Below are 19187 nucleotides of genomic sequence, written 5' to 3'. Positions count from 1 at the left end.
AGTGACACAACGTGGAGAAATACCTTTATTTCACCTCTTTTTTTCCTCTTTCTATGTGTGCTGCATTCTACGGCACACATAGGAGGAAAAAGCCATCAATTATTGTGTTTGTGCGGGAAGATGTTCCTTTCTGCACAAAAAATATTATCCCTGCAAGGCAGGCTCCGTTGCAATATGGTGCAAGGGTGCCTGCATTGGTGCTAGGCAGCCTATTTTGCGCCAGAGCAGACGAAAGCACAGCGGTGTTTCGTAGTGTGGCCCTGCACTTTCCTATTGATGAAGCTCGGCACAGCAAGATGGCTTGCAGCGCTGCGCTGTGTCACTATCTTCTAAATATGCCCTCTGGTATTTTACCTGCAGATTTCAGCTGAAATCTCTGGGTGAATAATACAAGGCATCGTAATTCAAATGCGGTTGGGTATCACTATTACTGGCCCCATCAGAATTAGGTACATCCATGTAATAAAGGCCATATAAGACTTAGGAGAGGAACACAACGACTTGCTTTGCCTTTCCCATGCTTTCTACCTCCCACAACATTGGCTGCACCCATCAAATGTCACCCACAGTCACAATGTTTGCAGAGAGCGCCTAGTACGTCTTTTCTTTCCTTTCTACACTTGGATGAAAATAGGTTTCCAGTTCACGCCGCTGAATCTATCCTGCCCTTTTGCAGTACTTCGACATTTTAAATTAACTACTTTGCAAAATGAACCTGTCCATCACATACCACTGTGAAATAGAGCAGTTCAATTACAGTGAAAAAAAACTTCTAAGAGATTGAATATTCTCATATGATTGAACATCAAAGGCACGCAATGCTGGAGAAATGAAATGCCATTAACTTTTTATTGTTTTTCTTTCTTGTTAATGAGGTTTCTGGTTGCACAGAGCACATTCTTTGAAAAATGTAATCCTCAGAGTACAACTGAGAATGCAGACGTGTAATAATTCACACCTTCATGTATGGTGTGTGCACTGCAAGCACAGCCATGACGTCGAGTTAGGAAGGAATTGTTTGTTAAAGGGCTCAGCTTTAACATTCGACAAAGCTTGTCTCGCTCTCGCTTGTCAGTAACATGCAACAATCAATCAGTAACTTTTTTTGATTCAGCTCCAAGGCCATACAAAAAGAGACAAGACAATAAAGCTAAAAAACAACGTAAATAACCAATGGCATGTTTCATCGGATACTCACAGTCTGTTCGTTGTGCTAGGTTTAAAAATCTTGTAGACAATAAGGGCTTGAGTGACAGTGTGGTGGACCGATTACTCCACCACAAAAGAGATGGCTATCCTGTCCCTAGTATCACAGGTGCCTTTGGATATAATGGACTTGTAATATAGCGGATGGAATACCCATCACACTTGTGACGCATAACCCTGTCCGCCAAAACTCTAACTCAGGTCCTTTAGGTTCACAACCAACGCTGGACCCATACAGTGGTGTTTCTTTTTTTTTTTTTTTTATTTCCAAAAGATTTTTTATTTTAGAAAAGTAACACAAATTTACAGTTTAGTACAGTAGTATTGCTGACAGGAATAGGGGGGGGGGGGTACAGTAGGAGTTCCTCATTACAAGGTCTTTTTGATCATCTGGCATATACATTGTGAGTGCTGGTCAACTTGTTTGCCTGTAGGCCCCCCAGTGGGGAAGAGGGAACATGGTGGAAAGAGAAAAGGAGAAGAGAAGTGTGGGGGGGGGGGGGGGGGGGGAGAGGGTGTTTGCTTGTTGCCGCTGATTGTGGTGCAGTTTATGGCGGCTTGTCTGACCCTAGGTGTGCGTCTAGGGCAGCCCACATCTCAGTTTTTGCGCTGTGGTTTGGCGAGAACTTCCCTGTGATGTTGTCTGCACACCTGAGGAAGGTCACCCAGTTTAGCCAGCTCTTGAATGTTTCCCTTGCCATGTCCTTCCAATTCCCCAGTATGGTTTTGACTGCTGCGGTAAGTAGGATGTCTACTAGGTCTCTCTCCTCTTTGCTACCTAGGTCTGGGGCCATGAAGGCTGCAGTTAGCCCTATGAAACCTGGTTGTATGGCGTTCCCTATGACAGTGTTGATGAAGTTGTTTACCTTTGTTCAAAATGCTCTGACCTTGCAGCAGTCGAATAGCATGTGTTCCAGGGTTCCCGTTTCTTTGTGGCAGTTCCAACACTTGTCACTGTCTCTTATGCCTGGTTTCCCTAGTTTTTCCGGGGTCCAATAAGCGCTGGGTAGGAATCAGTACTTTGTTTGTGCAAGTTGTGGAGTGACTTTATTTGTTGTGGCTGACCTCCATATTTTGCCCCTCTCTTCCTCACTGAGGTGCCTGGTGTATCGCGTTTCCCAGTAGTTTGTTGTTTTTGCGTTCAGTGTGGACTTTTGGGGGCGCAGGAGTTTGTAAATCTGCGCAGTGTGGTGGCCTGTCTTGTTGAGGTTGCACATGTACTGTATAAGGGTGGGCTTCTCTGTGTTAAGATTGGCTTTGTTTATGGCTGTTCTGAGTTTGAGGAAGGTGTATAGTTCTATGTCTGGTAGATTGTGTATTTGTTTGAGGTTTTGGAACGTGAGTGGAGTATGGTTCTTTTCCAGCTGTGCCGGTGTGGTGATGCCCAGACTTATCCAGGTTTCGTCGTGCATCGTCCTCCCGTTGTATTGTACTTTTGTGTTTGACCATATTGATTCCCATTTGGTGCCTCTAATTCGTTGTCCCATTTGCTTGTCTACTCTTATCTGGGCTTCTGTGGTGTATTTGATGATGGGGTCCTGCCTCGCGGGGTGTTTGTTTGCTGTAAACATTGCTATTGGGTTTAGCCCTCCCAGAATATTCCTTTCCAGTGTCAGCCATTCTGGTTCATAGTCCTGCGTGTTCGTGATCCAGAAGATTCCCTGTTTGGCTACACAAGCCGTTTGGAAGTCTTTGAAGTTCATAACGTTCAGGCCACCCAGATCCTGGCTGAGCCTCAGTTTTAGCAGGCTGATTCTTGTTTTTTTGTCTCCCCATATGAACTTATTTAGCAGTTTGTCAAGTCTTTTGTGGAAGTCGTCGGTCATTTTTAGGGGCAGCATGCTGAGTGTGTAGTTGACCGCTGGTGTTACCATCATCTTTATTGTCTCCACTCTACCCCACCAACTGATGTATTTGGGGGACCACAGGTCTAGTCTCTCCTTTATCTTCTTCAGGATGGCTTCTTCATTGTGCTCCAGCGTTGCTTTGAGGTCCCTACCGAAAAGGAGGCCCAGGTATTTGAGAGGTTTTGTCTGCCAGGCTAGACCTGATTTGCCCAATACCGCTCTTGTTGTGTGCGTGTTCATGGGCTTACATTCCGACTTGTCCTTTTTTATTTGTATCCTGAGGCTTTGGCGTACTCGTCTATGGAGGTCATCAGTGCAGCGATGGATGTGGATGGTTTTTTCGTCGTTATTAGCACATCGTCTGCATACGCTGCCAAATTCACTGTTTTGTTCTTGACTTGGACTCCCGCTATGTCTGGGTTTTCCCTTATCATTGTTAGCAGTGGCTCTAGCGCTAGTAGGAAGAGGCCTGGGGACAGAGGGTTGTGTTGAATGATTGCACTCCCAAGTTTTTTTCCCACCTAAATTAATCTAGTTTCGAACCTGATCTGCTTTTCCACCATAAATGCCACCACATATATCCAGAGGAATTTGAGGAAGGAAAACAGTGCGGCTAAAGCATAACTTTCATATTCTAACATCTCAACCTCGGAATCAGTTATAAAACAGGGAAAAACCACAATGTATTTATTTATACATTTATAAAGCGCTTGGTTACACCTCTGGTGGGTCCCCGCGCTGGTAGCAGACTGTCAGATTGCAGAAAATGGAAAGTATAGAGTAACCCACTCAGCCCTCGGGCAGATGACTAGAGATCTTAAAAGTCTATTCTGGTTTGATAATTGGGAAAAGCTGTGTCTTTAGGTTTTTGCAGAAGGTGGCTTCAAAGGGATCCATTCTAATATCTGCAGGCAATGTGTTCCAGTGTTTGGCTGCCAATAATCTAAAAGAGCGCCCACCCATCTTTGCCTTCTGTATTCTCGGTAAAATTACCAGAGCCCTTCATTTGGATCTAAGGTTCTGGCTGGGTGTGTTGGCTGTTATAATTAATTGGAGATATCGTGGGCCTTTTTTCAACAGGATTTGGTGGCAGTAGCACATGGTCTTGAACAATATTCTTTTCTCCACAGGTAGCCAATACAGGCTTGCCAGGGCTTTTGTTATAGATGTTCTTTTTGGGAGATTCATCACTGGGTGGGCTGCAGCATTTTGTATCGAGTGCAGCTTTTTTAGCCCTTTTTTGGATGAACCTAAATAGAGGACATTACCGTAGACCATCTGGGAGGTGACCACGGCATGCACTATTGATTTCCTTGCATTAACTAGCAATAGATAAGAGGATCTTCCTCAGGACTTTCAGGGTCCCAAAGCATGTACCCGTCACTTTCCGGATTTGACTACCAAATGTCAGTTTTTAAGTTCTGCATTAGGGGTTGGTAGTTGACCAAGTGTCTCAGGCCGCCACGCAGATGTACAGACAGGTGGAGCCTTTCCCATGTGATATAACACAGTTCTTTTTAGCGCAGTTATGCGGCTTGCTATATCCATGACACCTACAATGAGGTACTCAATCTTTTATTCACAACAAATCCCTTAGATAGGGCGTCCCTGAGCCAAAGGTCATGCGTCAAAACACTCTGAGTGTTAAAAAACAAAAGCACAATAGCTTCATATTAATGGGTGAACTTGTCTGGAGTAAATTCTAGGCTAGGTTTGGCCTAAATGAGCAAGTTAAACAAGCAAAATTCTGATCTCAAGAGTGACCTGTGGGGGCAGCAATGAAACATCTGTCTATTTCTGGTGTTGTATACTTTTTTGTCCTGTAGCAAAAAAGAATATACCAGGTGCGACCATATGTGCTGTATGCATCAGCACTGTGTTTTCTAGGGGGTGTGCTAGCATTCTGGCACCAGCTATTTCTGCAGCTTCCGGATTTTTTCCCTAAGAGGAAGCATGTAGAAAATCTACAGAATGATATATGATTTATTTTAATGTATTTAATGTTTTTGGGAGAATGCATAAAGCGTGGGCTATCCCCCAGAGGGCAATGGTAAAGTATTACAGGAGTAAGACCCATAGACCTGGTCGGGATCAGGGTGACAAGGTTGAACAAAAAACAATATCCCAACAGGTAATATTTGGTAGACAATTATACAGGAAAAAAAGCAGACAGATATTCAATTACTCTTTTGTTGTTATTCATCTTGTATTCAAAGGGAATTGTAAAACAGGGTCATGATCATACAGTTGTAGCAGCACTGTATTTAGACAAATCAAATGACAACCATAAAATACTTGGTGCTCAATGGTGTGCAAGTGAGAGATAGCGATGCAATCTCAGTGCTTCAGTATCAATATTTATAATTCAGAAATCATAAACTCTGTGGCTCATGATCCATGTACACCCTATGGTAGCGGGGAATAGATATCATGTGAGCACTATTCAACACTTTTAGCCAGTTCTGGTACCAGACCCTATGACTAAATGTTTTAGGATTTGCGATTGCTATACCGCAGCTACCCGTAGGTTGAAACAGGTCTGAGATTGCTTGGATTCCCACCTGGATGGGACCCAGCGTGGCAGCATCTCTGGCTGAATTGTTAATATTGGAGCAGGGTCAAGCCTGAATTGCTTATCAAGTATTTCTATCTGGAGTGACATAGTGCCCAAAAAATATTGACTGGAATGTGGTCCGAGTACTTACCAGTGGTTGAGACAATTCACCATATTCCACCCATCACTTTTTTGTTTCCGTCATTTACCATGATGTCATCAGTCACAATGGTTATTTGATTTACGTCCCTTCATAATATTCTACAACTTATGAATCACTCCTGAGAAATTAAAGAATGATGCGGTTCTAACCGACAGTTCTTCTAGAAGTATAATTTGGATAAGCAACTAAAGGGGAATTACCTAGATGAAGATTTGTTACCTATTTGCTGATAACTTATTTATCACATTAAATTATAGAGTAGCCATATGGTGGCTCTCTCACTATAAGTCTCATTTCTGAAAACTGTTGTGGGTAAAGTTATATGTTATTTTGTGGTATGTTATGTTAAGTTATGTCATGCATGGTCTGAGATTGTATGGTATGGTATGGTATTGTATAGTATGGTATGGTATGGTATGGCACAGCATGGTAGGGTGTGATAGGGTATGGTAGGGGTAGACCAGATGAAAAAATCTGTTCAGAAAATATAGTTTGGTTGGCCAAATATCACTTTCAGTATTGTTAGTCAGAGCCGACTGACCCCAAGCAGCAGCCATAACCAGTGGCTGCCGGCACAGGTAAATGTGGCGGGCAGGCTGGGGTAGGAGGGGGGAAGTCGACAGACAACTGAATAGGTATAATTAATTAAATAAATAATACCTATTCCGTTGTCTATCGGCTTCTCCCCCCTGCTGAGCCTTGCCCCACCACCACCACGCTTATGTTCCGGGACGCCACTGGCCTTAACAAAAATAAACATATAAAATGCAGTTGGCAATATCTAATACGTACTGTGCGGCACACATTCCCATTAACTTACCAGCGATGATATTTCACCTTCTCTTTAGACGGAGAATGTACCAAAAGCAACCATCTAATGAGGTCTGATAGGAAGATTTTGTAAAATTTCGAAATTACCCTTTAAACTTTCTTCAGGAAGTAAATTTGCATTGAAATCTAGTATGCATACTATTTTGTGGGACGACTGTTTATTCTCATTTCCAAAATATTTTTTATTTTACAATGTAACACATACGTATTCAACCAGCTCTTATGACTTTAATAATACATTTTAAGGAAATCTAGCCATTGTCCCACGTATGTTCATGTCAACTAGGATGCACGCTATAGTACCACCCATTGCAATATGGGGTACACACATACTTCATCAGTAGGTCTGGTACTGATAGGAACAACATGCCTGGACATCCTATAGCAAAACCTATTGATTAACTATAACAAAAGAAACAAAGCTGTCCCTCCATCCCCCACTTCCCCAAGTATCACTGGCAACCATTGTGTAATACATTCCGATTATGCATAGGCATAGGTGCAAAATATAACAGAAAATGCCTGCTCAGTCTCAATACCATCCCACCTAGTTTTTAGTACAGTGGGTGCCGTACCCTCCGTCTTGGTCTTATCATTCTCCTTCCTACCTGTGCGCATTGTTCGACAATCACCAGTCCTAAGGTATTCCTATGCCCAACTTCTCTGCTAATAGTACACTTATAAGCATAGACAACCGGTATATTTCCACTTCCAATTGTGACACATGCATAAAAATATCTTGAATATCATGAGTTGGTGCATAATTGTAGCAAAGATCCCTTCTTCATTTCACACCACCAACATTTGCCCAGGTTTTCCAGCAATGAAAATATATCTACGTCAGTATGAGTAGTGTCCTATTTTTGTACATTGCTTTATATCAGAACTTCACCTGTTTTTAGTGCCTGCAGTGATGACAGTTATGGAAACTGAGGCAGAGGGAGAAGAAGTTGTTTGCCTGGGATCTGTGATTGGCTATAGGCTGCCTTCATTAAACAAGCGCCGGTGCTGATGTTAGCGAAAATGCTGGATATGTTTCTGATACATCCAATAGACACCATTTTCAGCTTTATATCTGGGCAGTTTCAATAAATATTTTTTAGTCTAGAATACTCAGGAACTGTAGTGCTCCAGGTCTATCAAAAAGCTAAACTGTGCCAAATTGGCAAATTTGTTTGTTAAAAATCACATTTAAAACTTAAAAGATGATAGGATAGCTTAGTAGCCTGAGTAGGCCTAACTTGATATGAGGGTTATCTGTTTCATTCCTGGGGTGGCATTTCAATCTGCTGTGCTTCCAACTTGGGGGAAACAACATAGTCTGGGTACAATAACTCCTATTATTTGAGTACTGAGAGCTCAAGTCACAAAAAGTTGTCAGAAATTTACTCTCGTACTGTTTCAGCCACAGTTGGAGTCAATTTCTCACTACCATGCAATGCAACTTAATATTCCACAACTCCTTACTGTCATAAAATTCTTTTGTGAGACCACCTGGCCCATATCTTCTCCTATTCTATCTGCTTTATTTAGCGCCAAGGCACCCCAGAGTAGATGTGCGCTTTATAAACTATCTAACATAACATTACAGCAGCAACCTGTCTTTTCAGGAACATGGGCCTCTCAGGAATTCATCTTATTTTGCTTTTTGTCCTCATGCTCAAGTTGCTAAATGTTTCATCGTAACAGAGAAACAATTTGCTACAAGAAACCCATTGTAATTGTTCCCCTGTTTTTTCATTGCAGTAAGGCGTCTGACTGAAGTTCTTCCACGCATAATGGACAAACTACGTACAGTGGAACAAAAGTTGCCTGCCACCAACATTTCCGACAATATCCAACGAGTCAGGGAGTTGATTGCACAGACGAGGAGCATAGCTAGCAAGGTAAGGGTGCTAAAAGGGAGCAGTCGGACTCCAGCACTGAGCGGCAAGTGAAGCTGTCTAGTTTCTTACCATCCAACCATTCACTACTGCATACAAAATATGTCTTAGTTTAAAGAAGAGTCCCAAGACTATCAGGCCACAGGTACTAAGATACCGGTTACAAAAAGTGGTTGAAAGCTGTGACTCTTCTTTTTGTAACCAGTATTTGTTTGGCAAACCAACCTATGCACTAATAGATCAGTTTTGAAAGTAATCAATGTTAGTGAGTCAGAGACAGACTTGCCTAGTGAATATTATTCAGGCAGATCACAATTTGCTACACTACGGTTGGCTACAATCACAGAGATGATGGCCTGTGAGGGTAAGCAAACCACCATCCTTGTAATTGCTTTTCAAAAACGAAAACTTTTCGGTTGTTTAAAAATTACCTCAATTACCTTAATGGAAACAGAACTACTTTAAAAAAGTTTTCACTGTTGAAAAATTGAATTGAGAGTTGGCAGTGGTTTCCTGAACCACTCCTTACTACTCCTGAACTGGGCCGGGTCCTGGCCATAGCGGGCGCCGGGCATTTCCCCTGTAGGCCGCTAGGGTGGGGCCGGTTTTCGGCCCCTGGGGAGCCGTTTTTGTTACCGGGGTCGGCAATATCGGCCCCGGTAACAAAATCAGCCGAAGCCGGCCCTCGCAAACTGCTCGGCTGCACTCCCCCTTCACCCCAGGAGGGGGGGCAGCTGAGGAGTGTGCCAGGGCTGGCGTCTGTTCCCAGTCCAGCCCTACTCCTGAAGCAGCCACCCCAATTCTCAAATCAAAAGGGGTCCAAGATGACTAGGCATGCTATAATACAGATCCACTATTTACCCGTGTAAGTAAAATGTGCTTTCCTGCCTTTTGAAAATGAGTGACTATTTTCTTTAAGTGGGAGAATTGTGTTGCACTCATTAAAAGACATATTCTCACTGTAAACCTCTTCACATTACTGCATGTAGTCTCACTGTTAGACCTGTTGTCATTGATAGATGTAGTCGAATTGATAGACTAGACATATTCCTTTTGAAGGATATAGTCTCTTTGGTAGAAATGTTCTTGTTGATAGGTACAACCACTTGGATTTACATACTCCTATGGATGGATATAGAATCTTAGATAGGCATGCTCTCATGGAAGGATTTGGTCTCGTTGACAAGCATTTTTACAATTCACATTTGTCAATATTGTCAGATTGATAGACCTGCCGTCATTGATAAATATAGGACATGATTTAGAGTTTGGCAAATTGGTACTCTGTTGCAAATGTGATGGATATCCTGTCCATCTTATTATTAAGTGAATAGGACATAATGCACTTGTAATATAGCCTTATAGCCAGTCATAGCGAGCTGTACCGGCTATTACAGGCTTGCGGCAGTGTTAAAGGCCCGAGGGGAAGGCAAGGGACTTTAACAAGGAAGCGGGACTTTAATAGCCGGTATAGCCCTGCTATGAAGGGCTATAAGGCTATTAGAACATTCTGCCACTAGAGTGCAGAATGTTATTACAAATAAAACAAAGCCTTCAGGGAGCGCGAGGGGATTGAAATCCCATCAGGCTACCTGAAGCCTTTGTTCACAGCCAGAGCTGTGAACAGAGAAACATTGGATTGTTGGAGCTCCGGGCTTATACCAGGCCTTATAAGCCCGGAGCACTCCGTCGTATTCAATGGAGCTACCAACATTCCAATGTTCTAATAAGTTGTAATAATGTGGACGTGATACCAGTCATGTTTGTGACCAAGCTCTACATTATGTCCATAGTCTCATTGGTAGATATAGTCTCTTGGGAGACTTGCTCTTACAGATGGATTTGAGCTCCTTGACAGACATTTTAGCAGTAATGTATACTGTCAAGTTGTTAGGCTTTCTTCTATGGATGGTCTTATTGGTAGATGTATCCTTATGTGATGTATATAGCCTCATTAATATGCACTATCATAGATTAATGACGTCTAATTGACAGACATGTCAGCATTGATCTATATGGTCTCTTTGAAAGGCATTTTCTCAAGGATGAATATAGTGTCAAAGACATATTCTCAGTGAAATCAAAAACAAGTTTTACTACTCAATGAGAAAACTCACAAACGTATGCAAAGTGTTTGACAATCTGGCTTAGTTTTAAAAAATGCCATATGGGTCTTTTGTTTATTCTTTTTATCCTCATTTAAAAAAAGGGAATCTCACCGGAGGAATATAATGAGAAGAAGTATTCTCTGTGTGATGTTCCATGTTATTGTACTTTCAGGTACAAGTCTCTATGAAGTTTGCCGGTCACTCAGCTGTTGAAGTCAATCCTAAAACAAATATTTCAGACCTCCGGGCCTTCTCTTCCATGAGTCTGTTCATGCAGCTTCCAGAAGACAAGCAGGAGGCCTCACAGGACAGGTTCATCATGTATCTTGGCAGCAAAAATGTAAGTGCAACCTCTATTTTTTATTTATTTTAAGAAATGCAAAGGGAAAGGATGGAAATGTGGAATTAAAGCCGTGCAATTTATAGTGTTTGAGATGGGCCTGGCAACTACAAATCAAGCAAGCCGTCTGAGGCATAAAAGTATTACAAGAGACAAAGGCAACTTCTCACGCGTAAAGGTTTTGCACTTGGTGGGAAGCCTGGGGGAAGAGCACCTGTTCAAGAGAAGGGTCTTAAAATGGAAATTGTGAATTCACATACAGATTCTCATTGATTTAAGCTTTGAAGCTTACACTGTAGGATGAATCACTAATCATGTGATGGTAGAGTCAGAAGCAGTATTTTAGTCAATAATAATGGAGGGTGTGAGTCTCGAATTCCCAACATGCAAGGTGGTGTAGCCAATGAAAAAGGGCAGGGTGGAGGCTGGGCCAGCTGGTGGGGGGAGTGAGTAGGGATATGGGCATTTGTTGGAATTTCTTCTGAAAAGTCTGAATGTTCTTGGTAGAATAATAAATACGGTGAGTCATAAGTTGTGAATTTAATGTGGGGGAATAAATTAGAATACTCTTTTCCCCTGAATCTGCCTCCTGTATGATAATACCTGCCGCTCTCTCATGGATATCATATTTTACATTTCTAGTTGCGTGGGATATTTTCTGCATAAACAATAGATGATACAGTGGCGCCAGTTTTGAAGACAACCTAGAGACAAGGGATGATGTTATAAGAGGCATTTGTCGAGAGAACCCATCATGTGGACGTCAGCTATAGCTTGTCCTTCTAAAAGAGAAAGACCATAAAGGGTAACTGGTTTGCATAATGCTCACCACAAGCCTATTCTCTCAGTAAGGCTGCACTAGACCTTTAAGTGCGAGACCTCCAGGGTCCTTAAAGCAGAGACCAGACCACATGGTGTAGTGGAAAAACACTGTAGTACCACATATGGCATATAGTGGCTACCAGCCCCATCTTAATTTACTGTATTTGCACCTAACACTGCTTTGTGGTCTCCAAGGTTTACCCTTACTTTCAACATACTATAATTGATACCCTACAATTGCGGTATATCAGACATACTGATTTGCACAGATGTGAGTATGGCACACAAATGGCTCAATTTACAAGCACATTTTGAAAATGAAGGCATTAGCCAATGGGTAGCTTACAACATACTTCAGTGGGTATTGAATAATTTACAAGTTAAAGCTGTGGCTTAGCTAAGTTAATATTATTGGGTGCCTTTCATGTCTAGTGTCATAGATAATTGTTTACGAGTCGTAATGACACCTGTATCCCATGGGTGTTGTGCTCTGTCATTCACTTGTGCAAAGGAAAATTACTATCTGCATGTCTGCGGGAGACAAAGAGCCCAGCTGTAAACAATTATGCATAAAATGTCTGTCTTTAAGCCCTTCCTTTCCTCTTATGTCAGCTTTGATACCACAAAATGGCTTCTGGTAGAATTGTCACTTCCAGTACAGATTCATTATTGCTGCCCACCCAGGTATGACCACTCACAGTGCACTTTGCACACTCAGTGGTCTCTTGTTGTTTTATTAATGTGGCACTATTATCTAATATATTGTAGAAAAACACATAAGGATAAAAAGCTGAGTTACCTTCACCAGGATTCAAACCTGTGTAATGCATACATTAAGCTACAAACCACCTTACATACTTAGTTGTGTGCTGTGAGAGTCTGGAGCTAAAAGTTGCAATGATGGAGGCGGAGCTGGGCAAAGAGCAAAACGGCCATCTTGTTCTGAGCTAGGCACACATCTCCATCCTTTATAGCGGCCTGAGGTAGAAGTTGAGACCTGGAGCATTGCAGGTTGCGGTGTCGATAAGGCAAACTGTGTTGGTGACTGACAACATAAGGTGAGGTGAATCTGTGACAGTGAAGAGTGGAGGTACAAAATACATTGGCCTAGCGAGTGAGAGGTGTCTCTAAAAGTGTGCAGCTGCGCTTGGCAGCAGGGATCTGGCAAAGGCTACATCCTTCTATTAAAATCATTAGGCATTATCCTGATGCCCATTCCAAGGGCCATGTTGGCTTCAGCAGAGGAGGGGTGCAGTGTGGAACCACTCCCACAGAATTGCAGTGGATATGCGATGGATTCTAGCTAGCCGTAGGAAGCCCTGTTGCACAGAGGGACTGCAAGCAGTGTGCTTTATCATGGTGAAGAAACCAAATAAAGCAGAGAAACAGGACGTTCCCCAGCCAACGGCAAAAAAGAGCATAGGAGCAGCTGATTATGGTAAGAGCAATGCAGATGCTGATGATTAAATGGCAGTCCAGCTGGATTATTGTGGTTCTAGACAAAATCTTTGGGGAACTGGAGAAGGTGTAAACAACAGTGAGGGCACATAAGGATCTTATAGAGAGCATGGAGAAGAAAGTACCATAGTGAAACTGATTCAGTGGTGCACTTGCTGAGGAGTGGGATAGATCATCTAGAGGTTCTTGCACAGACAGAATTTCAGGAAAGGGTGCTAGGTGTGCTGCTTATCCTCGACGATAGGATAGAGATGTTGGGGAACACCCAAAGAGCGACTGATACTAGGGTTTTGGGATTCCCTGCCATCCATCCTGGCAGGGCAGTCAAACATAGTCATGTAGTCCTTCTTTGAGGTGCAGCAGATGATGGATGGTGAAAACAAAAATAAGCTGGTAAAGAGGGCATAAAGACCGCCACCCGTTCCGCTGCCACCCATAATATGGCAACCAGTGGCACTATCCTAATTTCCTATAAAATTTCAGATTTGTGTAGGCCAATACTGAAGACGATGGCAGCTCTTAAGCTTGACCTTTAGCTTCAGAGGCACTACATGCTCCGGTTTTTAGGCCTTGAAATCAGATTAGGAGAAGAGAACTATTTGAGATGTCAAAAGAATCCTTGGATGTTAGGATACCATCTTGAGTTTCTTATCCCACTCATCAAAGGATGGGATCAAACCTACTTCTTTTCTCAGAGGCATCAAATTTCTTCCGGGACAGTGCAACAGCAAAGGGATTAAAATGAATGCTCTATAGTTGAGCTGTAGATATAGCCTGATAACCTGCAGTGGAAATTTGTGACTTAATTTCACTCTTCCCTTTTTGTTCCTGCGTTCTTTGATCCCCCAGCTTTCCCTGTGACCCTATTACAGTTTCCTTTCCCCCATCCCCTCACAGTGTAAACATTGTGAAATGTATAACCCTCAGCCTCGAGGCTTCATGCTTTGTTGATCACTGTTTGCATATGCAAAACCAACAAAGCGCCTTTTTTTAGTCAGATACTGTTGAAGCCGTCACTGCAGAAAGTGTAATGCGATTCAAGCAGCCTTGCAGCCACAGGTCATGTGCTTTTATCTGTGTACCACTGCACTGTCCACAGAGCTACCACAGCGTGAAGCCTTCCAGAAAAACAACAATGATAAAACCAATTTGATATCTGGCTAAAACAATACCTTGCTTTGAGTGTGAGCCCCTGGCACCAGTTAAATTTCAAATCAAGACAGGCCCCCACTGGTGCTATGGCTTCCTAAATAAGAATACTCTGACTCCCCTGGACTTGCGTCACATTCCTGCCTGAAGGGATCCCTGTTGTACTCAGACTTCTGCCAAGTGAGCACACACAAGAAGGCAGGACAGAGAAACGAGTGAGAGCTCCTAACTTCAGCTGACTGACTGAAGCCATGCTGTCCAACATGAGAGCCACCACTGTGCCTCATTGGGTCACTGCGGTCAACACAACAGTTAAATTGAACCCTAGCCTGCCTGCCCTTGGACATGAGAGAGGATATGGTTTTACTGCCAGAGCTGTTGAATTTGGATCCAGGTGCGAGTGTCGGCTCAATATCGGTGTTTCTGGGCAGATAACTTAATTTCACTGTGCCTAAAAAATACATTTGACCTTGTGAAATGTAACTGGTGCTCATGTACAGGGCTCCAATCCCTCAGGGTATAGCTTGTGCTATATAAAACTGCAAAAAAGCTTGCTCCTCCAAAGTGACATAATGAAGGGGTACAACAGTATCAAGCGGTAACTGGACGGCATAGATATTTGGGGGTATTGCTCGCCATAGAGTATACGCCTCTGTTAGCAGGTACCTTGAAGTCCTCAGTCATATGAGAGCCCCATGCATGCCTATTACATTTTCAGGGCCTCTTATGTTACAGCATTTCCTTTTTAGGTCGAGTTTACTCGAACCTATTGCTGTCCATCCAAAAGCTGACTTTTTACGAAGCAGATTTTCAAAAGTTCACGTGAAATCACGTGACCACAAGCTCCTTCGTGCACGAGCTTGCATTTCCCCACAGGCTTCCCCCTGCCAGCAGCATTTGCCACATCAAAGGCTTCCGCTGCCCCGCCCCCCCCACCGTCACTTATTCACGGACGCAGGCCGTGACTTTAAAGGGTTTCTGTTCCCCAGCACCTCCCCTCTCTCTCCCCTAATTATTCACTGCTGGCCGGCCGGCACATCTAGTTTTCCACGGCTTTCGACTTGAAAGGAAACCTCGCACACCAAGCCTCGCACACCAACATTTGTCTTTATCTACTCCTGATATGCTCGTTCCCTCCCCTCCCCCCGGCTCTTTTATGTACTTGTTTGTATGGCATGCCAACTATGCTAGCCTGCCCTCTTCAAGGCTGCACCCTAGAAGATTACGTGACGCTCGAGCAATCTGCTGAGAAACGGCATCAATATTTTTTTTTGCTCTTTTATCTACTTGTTTTAAACGTCTTCTCGTCTATGAAAAATTAAAGAATGACCCTTATCTATGTATGTTGATGAATTCTAGCATTTGAATTATCGAGTATTAATCAGTTTACTTTATGTGGGGGCTCATGAGTTACTTCTGGTTTTTGTGGAAGTTTTGTCTCGTTGCATTATCTGATTATCGTTGTCACAGACAAGTAACACAGAGAAGCATTCCAATGTGCAGCACAGTAGTATTGGAACAGAAACGTTCATTGTTACATAAGCCAGCTGCAGTACTGTAAGGTCCCGTTCTGAAACCAGAGCAGTCTCAGTAAAGACACAACACAATGTTCAGCAGGCCAGTAGCGGTACAGAAACAACCCCCTGGTATGTCGTACAAACGGTACTAAAATATCCCTTTCAGTACAGACACAACACGTTGTTACTTACAGCAGATCCGCAGCAGTACAGGAACATTCCATTCTAACTGAAAACCAGCCATAACGCGGCCACATCACATTGTTATATTATACTAACACACCAATCAAAATACCGAACCTTTCCATTGTTACATCAGACCAGTAAACGCACAGAAACACCCCATTCGGACAGCACACCAGTCACAGTAAATGCCTTCTTCCCGCTGCTGCTATTTTCTTTCCGATGCTTGTAGAATTGCATCGGCTTTGGTAAAACCGGTAGCGGTGGGTGGCCATTTCGTATTTCATTCTGTGTACTTTGAAAATGGCAAACTTGTTGTGTGTAGACTCAAAATGGGAGCCAACTTGTAAAGGTATAACAATAGGTATGCAAAATAAGTTTGTTATACCATTCCCAAAAGGCAACCACTTTGTATCTAGATGCAACATGGCAGCCATCTTGACATGTTACTTTGTATACTTATTTTTATACCATTCCAAGTTGTGAGTCTTATTGTGTTTACTGTATAGATGCAGTGTGGTGCCCTTGTTGAAAGTATATCAAATAGCATTTTCAAGATGGCCATACAGCACAACTGGCTTTGTTAGTGTTTGCTTCACAATTCTACAAGCGTTGGTAAAGCCAGTACCAAAAAAAACAAGTAATCTGAATGTATGGCCGCTTGGCTTTGCCAATGCTTGTTCTTCTCATGTTGCTCCCTCAAAGGAAAACAGCTTCTGTAACATTCTTTAGATTGGGTTACCTTATCCTACCTGTGCTTACATTTAGAAAATTGTATTTTAGGTCTCTCCTGAGACGGCGCATTTGCAGTTGCTTATGAGACATTTTGTTAGCATACATGGGTCTTACAGCCCGCCCATCGCTCACTAATGGTTGACTGCATCATCACTCATTTCCACAATCACTACATACACCACCACTACGTCCACCACGACCATGTCCACCACCACCACGTCCACCACCCACCACCATGTCCACCACCACTACCACCACCACCGCAACCACCACCACCATGTCCACGACCACCACCACCACGTCCACCACCACCACATCCACCACCACTACGTCCACCACCACCACGTCCACCACCACCACGTCCACCACCACCACGTCCACCACCACCACGTCCACCACATCCACCACCACTGCGTCCACCACATCCACCACCACTGCGTCCACCACCACCACGCCACCACCACCACGTCCACCACCACATCCACCACCCATCACCACCACCCATCACCACCACCACGACCACCACCACTACCACCACCACCACATCTACCACCACCACATCCACCTCCACCATGTACATGACCACCACCAAGACGTCCACCACCACCACATCCACCACCACTACGTCCACGTCCACCACCACCACATCCACCACCACTGCATCCACCACCACCACGTCTACCAACACGTCCACTACCCATCACCACCACCACCATGTCCACCACCACTACCACCACCACCACCACATTCACCACCACCATGTCCACCACCACCACCAAGACGTCCACCACCACCACATCCACCACCACTACATCCACCACCACTACATCCACCACCACCACGTCCACCACCACCACTTCCACCACCACCACGTCCACCACCACCATGTCCACCACCACCACGTCCACCACCACCACATCCACCACCACTGCGTCCACCACCACCGCGTCCACCACGTCCATGTCCACCACCAATACCACCACATCCACCACCACATCCACCACCACACCCACCACCACGTCCTCCACCACCACCACCACCACCACAATCACCACCACCTCCACCACCACCACCACCACATCCACCACCACTACTTCCATGACCACCTCGTCCACCACCACCATGTCCACCATCGCCACCACCACTTCCACCACCACCACACCCACCTCCACCACCATCACTTTCACCACCCACCACCACCACCATGTCCACCATCACTACCACCACCACCACCAAATCCACCACCATGTCCACGACCACCACCACCACGTCCACCACGTCCACCACCACGTCCACCACCACTATCTCCACCACCACCATGTCCACCACCACTGCGTCCATCACCAGCATGTCCACCACCACCACGTCCACCACCACACCCACCTCCACCACCACCACATCCACCACCACACCCACATCCACCATCACCATGTCCACCACCACCATGTCCACCACCACCACGTCCATCACCACCATGTCCACAACCACCACAATGTCCACCACTACCATGTCCACCACCACCATGTCCACCACCACCACCACGGCCACCACCACATCCACCACGAGGCCACTACCACATCCACTACCACCACCACGCCTACCTCCACCACCACCACATCCACTACCACCACCAGGTGCACCAGCAAGTCCACCACTACATCCACCACCACCACGTGCACCACATCCACCACCACCACTACATCCACCACCACCACGTCCACCACCACCACATCCACCACCACCACCACGTCCACCACCACATCCACCACCACAGCGTCCACCACCAACTTCATGTCCACCACCAACACCATGTCCACCACCAACACCACCACATCCACCACCACATCCACCACCACACCCACCTCCACCACCACACCCACCTCCACCTCCACCTCCACCACCACCATGTCCACCACCACCACAAACACATCCACAATCACCACCTCCACCACCACCACCTCCACCACAACCACATCCACCACCACTACATCCACCACCACCATGTCCACCACCACTACGTCCACCACCACCATGTCCACCACCACCACAAATAATCTGAATGTATGGCCGATTGGCTTTGCCAATGCTTGTTCTTCTCATGTTGGTCCCTCAAAGGAGAACAGCTTCTGTAACATTCTTTAGATTGGGTTACCTTATCCTACCTGTGCTTACGTTTAGAAAATTGTATTTTAGGTCTCTCCTGAGACGGCGCATTTGCAGTTGCTTATGAGACATTTTGTTAGCATACATGGGTCTTACAGCCCGCCCATCGCTCACTAATGGTTGACTGCATCATCACTCTCATTTCCACAATCACTATATAGACCACCACTATGTCCACCACCACCATGTCCACCACCACCACGTCCACCACCCACCACCATGTCCACC

General features: G+C 44.6%; 1 protein-coding gene across 1 annotated transcript in view; it reads left to right on the top strand.

Moving 5' to 3' along the window:
- The window catches only part of LAMA4 (laminin subunit alpha 4), a 583946-nt gene that overhangs the window by 411157 nt on the left and 153602 nt on the right, over positions 1-19187 (top strand). The window contains exons 20-21 of the mRNA XM_086926829.1: positions 8348-8487; positions 10765-10932. Of these exons, the coding sequence (XP_086782955.1) occupies positions 8348-8487; positions 10765-10932 (308 nt within the window). The remainder of the gene's footprint in view (positions 1-8347; positions 8488-10764; positions 10933-19187) is intronic.

Source organism: Lissotriton vulgaris, chromosome 6 (assembly GCF_964263255.1).
Source record: "Lissotriton vulgaris chromosome 6, aLisVul1.2, whole genome shotgun sequence".
NCBI lineage: Eukaryota > Metazoa > Chordata > Amphibia > Caudata > Salamandridae > Lissotriton > Lissotriton vulgaris.
This window is presented reverse-complemented; position numbering and strand designations above follow the sequence as displayed.